A 7,628-nucleotide genomic window follows, 5' to 3' on the forward strand; every position below is an offset into this window, starting at 1 on the left:
TATATTGGTTGTGTCACATCATTTGAAACAAGTGAAATCAATTTTGAGTGGTTGTGTTTTGTCAATGACATGTTTTCTCTATTTGTATTTGATTGTTGCCATTTGTGTTTACCAGTATGGATGACATGTGCATTAGAGTGCAGAATGTGTTTTGAGAATGAGAGTGTGTTTAGAGTTTTGCTGAAAAGTCTATGTGAGATCTGCAAATTGTGTTTTACCATGTGAAATGGTTTAAGGTATTGACAACAGACTGCACAATTAGCTACATGAGTTCAGGCAACTGAGAACTTTGTTCAGCCGATGGGTTTTAGTGTTTTAGCAATTCAGAAAAACTGTAAGAAACCTTGTCTACTGTGAAAAGATCAGTTGGAACTGTGCGGAGACAGTACATGTGTCTTAGCCTGGACTCAATTGATCTCATCCACTCTGAACCAGAGCAATATTTACAGCAGGTTTCACACCCAGTTCGTTCAGATACAATGCTCATGCAAATGTTCTTATCTTGGAGACTGGAAGGATCGATTGATCAAGTTTTTTTTTTTTATACCTTGTAGATCATGTGATGATCACACCCACACACACCCACACACACACCAATCACAGACACACACTTACACCAACTTGTTGGTTTCCTTCCTGCGTACTTTCAGCCCAAAGGGCTTTCTCACCAGCTCCAGGGTGTTGCTAAGGGCATCAGACGGCTGCTGGTTGGGGATGTTGACATGCTCATGGGGCACCTCGAACCTCTGCCTCTTAGAGTCTGTGATCTGGTGGGGCCACAAACCACGTGGGCACAGGGCTCAGAACATGGTGTGTGTGTCTGTGTGCGCTAGTTAACGTGTGTGTACATTTCCATACCTTTAATCGAAGTCTCTTGTTTGACTGCATTTCGGCATGCAAGGACAGCTCTTCGATGTCAGCACCAAACAGGGAGGGGGCAGGGTTTCTGGTCAGACGGGCATCCAGTCCTCCAATGAAGAAGAAGAAAGTGAAAGTTGGACAGAGAAATTGTAAAGAGAAGCGATTGATTTAGATTTTAAACATTCCGAGGCTTAAGCCCAAACAGCTAAAGAGGTCTGAAGGCATGTAAACAGGTTTAAAACCAGCATTTTATTTTGGAAAAAATGATTTCTTGAAGGTAATGGAAAGTTTGTATCTCGAAGATTGTGTCAGAAATGGTCAAATATTGCAGTTTACTCCATGGCAATACCTGAACGGGTATAAGCAAGCTACAAATAGAATGAGGGGTTTACTGTTGTGTTTATCATGTTTTGCCAAATGCCATACGTTTCTGACGATATGAATCAAGCCCCGGGTTGAGTAGGAGAAATGTGGAAAACTTGAAATGTAAGAGGACGATGGGGAGGAGGAGGAGAATGTGGAATGGTGGAAGGATTGTGAGAAGGATTTAAGGTTCTGTTGGATTTTTCCCTTATTGCAAACCTTTTACTGATGTCGTTGAGTGGTTTTCTATGTTTACATTCTAGGTTCTCTGTTTTTATGTTCGGTTTGTTGTTAATTTTCGTTTATGATTTTCACCTGCTGCTCGTTAGAGCAAGCAATTTTTTCAGGTCAGTTTCTTGTGTTCTTTGTGAGGTATTGTTTTGTGTTTTCACAATGTACTAAGCCTTTTACTAGTATTTCTGATAGCCATTCTGTGTTTTGACTTACTGAGCATATTTTGACTTAGTCTTGCTTGTACCTTCACTCTGGTTGTTATATACCAGCCTTGATATTCAGCCTGATCACGAGTCAATATTTTTGCCTCATTCTTGTATACTTGTATTTTCTTGCTATGAGGAGTAGAACGAGGAGGATGAGGAGTAGAAGGACAAGGGTGTGAAAGAGCATGAGGAGGAAGGTCAGAAGGATGGAGATAAGAAGGAAGAGGAGGAGAATCAGGAAGAAGAGGATAGGTAAATGGGGGTTCTTACTGTAGGGGTTAGGGGTGTCTTCAGCAACAACAGAGTATCCATGATTGGTTGAGAAGTAACACCACGGAACGTTCGTCTGGTCCAGTGGGCTCCAGCAGCACCCTCTCTCTTGGCATTTCAACTACAGACAACACCATCATCAACACCATTAGCACCATCACCATCAGCACCAGAATCATCAACACCATCACTACCATCACCATTAACACCAACGCCATCATTGTCACCATCAGCACCATCATCACCACCACTATCATCATCACCATCATCATCATCATAACCATCATAACCGCCACCATCACAACCATCACCGCTGTCACCATAATCATCATCATTCTTATAATTTTCATCATCATTATCGGCAAGAGGCATCCTCTATCATGTTCAATTGTCCAAATGTCCAGCTATGAGACTACAGGTCTCCGTGCATACGTACCTTAGAGGCCCCAGCGTCAGGGAAACAATCGACCCTCTCACTCAGCGGGATGATGGGACATTGTGGAGCACCCCCTATGACCTCTGTCACATGGTAGACAACAACCAATCAGTTGTCAGTCAGGAGAGGGTACGACCAATAGCAGCTCATTTGCCAATAAAGAACAATGATTATAAAGATGATGTCATTGTCATCATGACATCATACCCCCAGAATTTTTGTGTGTTATTGACCAAGGACAGAGAGCAGACATGAGCAAGAGTGTGTGCGCATGTCTGTGTGTGTCTGTATACAAGTATATAAGTGCGCAAGTATGTCTCATTCTGACGAGGATTGAGAATGACAGCAGTCAAAACATGTGTATCAGTGTCTCATCCTCTGCCCCCGGACAACCTCTGTTCTCCTTCATGTAGTCCATCCCCTGCTTTTCAACAACTCCCCTCATCTCTCCTCTCTACACCTCCCCCATCTCCCCTATGTCCCCCATCTCTCCTCTCTACACCTCCCTCATCTCTCCTCTACACCTCCCCCATCTCTCCTCTCTAAACCTCCCCCATCTCCCCTATGTCCCCCATCTCTCCTCTCTACACCTTCCTCATCTCTCCTCTCTACACCTCCCCCATCTCCCCTATGTCCCCCATCTCTCCCCTCAACACCTCCCTCATCTCTCCTCTCTACACCTCCCCCATCTCCCCTATCTCTCCCCTCTACACCTCCCCCATCTCCCCTATGTCCCCTATCTCTCCCCTCAACACCTCCCCCATCTCTCCCCTCAACACCTCCCCCATCTCTCCTCTCTACACCTCCCCCATCTCCCCTATGTCCCCCATCTCTCCTCTCTACACCTCTCCCCATCTCTCCTCTCTACACCTCTCCCCATCTCTCCTCTCTACACCTCCCCCATCTCCCCTATGTCCACTATCTCTCCCCTCAACCCCTCCCCCATCTCTCCCCTCTACACCTCCCCCATCTCTCCCCTCTACACCTCCCCCATCTCTCCCCTCTACACCTCCCCCATCTCCCCTATCTCCCCCCTCGACACCTCCCCCATCTCTCCCCTCTACACCTCCCCCATCTCCCCTATCTCTCCCCTCGACACCTCCCCCATCTCTCCCCTCTACACCTCCCCATCTCCCCTATCTCTCTCCTCTACACCTCCCCAATCTCTCCCCTCTACACCTCCCCCATCTCTCCCCACTACACCTCCCCATCTCCCCTATCTCTCCCCTCTACACCTACCCCATCTCTCCCCTCTACACCTCCCCTATCTCTCTCCTCTACACCTCCCCCATCTCTCCCCTCTACACCTCCCCCATATCACCACTCTACACCTACCCCATCTCACCCCTGTACAACTCTCCCATCTTCCCCGTTTCTTCCCTTTACACCTCCCCCATCTCAACAATCTCACCCCTCTACGACCTCCCCCATCTCACCCTTCGACGCCTCTCCATCTGGGCGCTCTACAACCTCCCCCATCTCACCCTTCCACAACCTACCCCAACTCTTCCAACTCACCTCCCTACGACCTCGCCCCTCTACACCCTCCAGCACCCCTTCACAACCTTCCCCAGCTCTCCCTGTCATTACATGCTTCACTGCTCTCACTGGCTCATTTTTCGGATATTTACGAGACAGTTTGTGTATCTGTGGCAGACATTGTGTTATATATTGGTGGCCAATTAGTGTGCTTGTTTCTTGGTGTGTGAGAATGTGTGTGCCTGTGTGTGTCTGCAGGCCCGTGTGTGTGTGCAGGGACACTCACCATCTTTAATGACCGCAGGTTCACTGGTGGCCAGTAGAATGATGAGGGCAAGAGCGACCACACTCACCAGCACAAACAACACTATCAAGGAACACTCCAAGCCAGAGAACTTCTTCTTCCCCATCTAACACACAAACACACACACGTACACACACAGGCTATGTTATTATTGTGATCACAAAAACGATATTCATTAGCAGTCTCTAAATGACAAGAAGTTCACACAAGGCAGAGTTTTTCTCTCCTTGGCTAATTAGGCCCTTTGGCAGGACAAAAAAGACCACACACACACATGCACATACATGCACATACACACACGCCTTAGATTGTATATATACCCTTGGCACAAGCTAAGTTGTTGATACAAAAGTTTTGGTAGTTTGACAGGTTGAGGTGAAAGAGGCCAAAAGGAAGGAGAGAGGAGAAGAAATAGGAGGAGGAGGAGGAGGGTGGGTGGGTGGGTGGTGGGGGGGGGGGTGTTTGTTTAGTGGCCAAAAACTGTAGCCAGAGTTGAAATCTCAACCATTATATACAGCACCCTCCCATCCCATCATCCAGCTCAAACCATTAGGCCCCAGTCCTAGCACTGTGTGAGATGTAGACAAGGTGAGTGTGTGTGTTGTGTGTGTCTGTGTCTGTGTGTGTGTGTGTGTGTGTGTGTGTGTCTGTGTATGTGTGTGTGTGTGGATTATCGCCAGCTTGTTTAATGTGGTGTGAAGAGCAAGCGAGGGCACACAAACAGACAGCCGGTGAAAGTGTTAGCCCTCATGCGTCATAAATGAATTACACTGCACGAATAACTGCTTTACACACATCATATATAACACCAAAAACACACTCCCACCAACCCACACTTACAAAGCATATTGAAACATTTTACATTGTGTGCATCCATAAAAATAATGAAATAAGGATTTCTGAGGAAAATCTTTCTGCGCAAATCATTGCCCATTTCATCAGCTGTTAGACACGTCTTCTGACAACTCACCAACATTTCTTAAATTCCATACAAGTGTGGAATCTACACATACATCTGGTTCCATCTAACACTTTCACACACAAGTATGGCTGTACAAGGCTGCCCATTCTAAATGTTTGAATACCTGTAGAAAAGATCCTTCTCAAACCACCCTCATATACATTTACATTTAGTCATTTATATAGACAATACCACCAGTACAAGACAGGGTCAAAGTCTATCAGCCAGAAGACAGTCAGAGTATCTCTGCCTGGATTTCACTTAAAAAACAGACTTCTGAATTGTGTGCACTTTGAAGTACTTGGTATCAAGTGTTTGCATCTCCATAAACAGGAACATGGACATGGACAATCTTTTGAATCTGTCCCTTTTCAACGTATTTTACAATAAATGATGACCTAACTTTGACCATGTGTGGTTGCATATTTTCAGAATGTGTGGAAAGATTCACAAAGGTGAACAAGCGTACCGTGTTCCTTCTTGTCGTTGTATGGATTGGTCACTGCTTCTCGTCAGTTTAGATCATGCCTTTGACTGTTCTCCACGGTTAGAAGATTTGAGCTCCAGTGTAGCCTGGTTGCAGATGTGTGCGAAAAACTGCTAGCGCGATCACTCATGCATGTATTTATGTCTTTCTTTGCAAGGAAGGAGTGGGTCTTCTGTGAGTATATGAGGGAGGGTGAGTATGTGAATGATGCAGTTTGTGTGTGTGTGTGTGTGTGTTTTACAGCCCCCCCTCTGAGCTCGGAGGCTATAAAACGTGAGATAAGCATGTACGCCAGTGTTTGTGCATGTGTGTGTGAGAGAGAAAGAGAGATTGTATGAGTGTATGTGTTTGTGTCTACATGTGTGTTTGTGTTAATAAGAGAGGGCGTGTGTGTATGTTGCCACAGTTCATCCGGGGAGTTCATCCAGTGTGTGATTTCTGCAAGCAATGACATTAGGTATCAGGCCTAACACAAAACTTAAACCCTGAAGCAGGGGTGTCGTTAGACCCTTTTTACTGGGGCACATGCCCCAATATAAATCTACTGTGCCCTAGTAAAATCTAAAGTTTGAGTTTTAACAATTAACTTTATTAGTCTGTGCATTTATTTAGATTGATAATCCCGGGAAAAATAAATGCAGTATCCCAATCAAAGCTTGTAAAATCAAAATGTGTTAACCGAAAACACAAACCGATGCCTGCAGAATTCCATGTCAGCACGCTCTTCTGAGCTTGCCAAATAGCCACTGCAGCACGCACACAGAAGTCCAGGTGTCGGACTCTGCACACAAGTCAGAATTGAGGTAGGCTAAGAAAACATTACAAAACTAAAGAAAGTTTCTAATTTTGACTAAAACATAAAAACAATATTAGGTGAAGCTCAAAAGCAGTATTTGCGCTCAAATGATAGCGAAAAAATGTGCGTGCATGCATTAACTATTGATGTCCCTGCCAAAGCTGATATTAAACTTGCGACCCTGAACTGTTGTATAGTGGGTTAAGCAAGGGGAGTTTCTATAGCCTAGTAGTGCATTGTGCACAGCAAGCTTGAAAGAAGATATGAATAGGGGCCTGTGCCCCAGTAGAGTTTTATGTCTATCAATGCCTCTGCCCTAAAGTCAACATCCTAGTCATTCACAAGCAATCTCTCTCACGCCACATGATTATATAATAATTTCTTCAGATCAAATCTTTGCAAAATCAGTTCTGTTATCATTTGATGAGATTCATAAAAGTTTACAACATCTGTTTATTAGGCCCTGGCATGTTAAAAGATATGTCATATTGAACAACAGACAGTAGATGACCAAGAAGTTTATGGTGTATCATGGTTTTATCATAACTGCTGTGGACATTATAATAACATAAAGTAAAGACTGTTGTAGGATTAGATAAGACCGCATGAACATTGTGTAACAATGTGCTCAATTGTGTGTGCAAAATAGTAGCTTTCCTGTGACTCAGCAGTCAGAGGTGACGTTTTCTTCTCTTCTGTTTTCATGCTGTTTGGCCTGCATGCAGGGCCATCAAACAGAATCCTGTTGATAGGTTTGAACTGAAACCAGAAGACAGGAGCTCTTGCTGGACTTAGCTCAGAGAGCTAATGCAGTCCTCAAAGGGTCATCTACACAGACAATATGGAGGAATGACTGAGACAGATGTCCACACACATTCATACGCACGCACGCACACACACACACGCACACGCACACTCACACACACAGAAGAGAATGCCGCCTCTGCTAATGGGCTCATCTCACTGGACACCATCCTCTCCTCCAACACAAGAGCCCTGATTGCTCTATACTGTACGATCGAAGAGTGAGATGAGGTCCAAGAAATGTGTGTGTGTGTGTGTGTGTTTGTGTGATGGGTGTACATTTGTCTGTGTGTGTGTTGTGAGTGTCTATCTGATTGTGTGTCAATTCCTGATCATTGTGTCCACTCGTTTCCCCCTCTCTCTTTCTCTCCCTCCAAATTCAATTCCACTCAGTCCTTTCCAATTGCAGGCCCTCAGAATGCAGCTC

General features: G+C 45.1%; 1 protein-coding gene across 1 annotated transcript in view; it reads right to left on the reverse strand.

Moving 5' to 3' along the window:
* Positions 1 to 5,671, reverse strand: part of si (sucrase-isomaltase) — a 41,042-nt gene extending 35,371 nt beyond the window's left edge. The window contains 6 exon segments of the mRNA XM_067246607.1: positions 616 to 767; positions 859 to 968; positions 1,935 to 2,055; positions 2,371 to 2,453; positions 4,136 to 4,259; positions 5,584 to 5,671. Of these exon segments, the coding sequence (XP_067102708.1) occupies positions 616 to 767; positions 859 to 968; positions 1,935 to 2,055; positions 2,371 to 2,453; positions 4,136 to 4,259 (590 nt within the window). The 5' untranslated portion in view covers positions 5,584 to 5,671.
* Positions 5,672 to 7,628: the final 1,957 nt, after the last annotated feature.

The sequence above is a fragment of the Osmerus mordax genome, chromosome 11 (genome assembly GCF_038355195.1).
Source record: "Osmerus mordax isolate fOsmMor3 chromosome 11, fOsmMor3.pri, whole genome shotgun sequence".
NCBI classification, from domain to species: Eukaryota; Metazoa; Chordata; class Actinopteri; order Osmeriformes; family Osmeridae; genus Osmerus; species Osmerus mordax.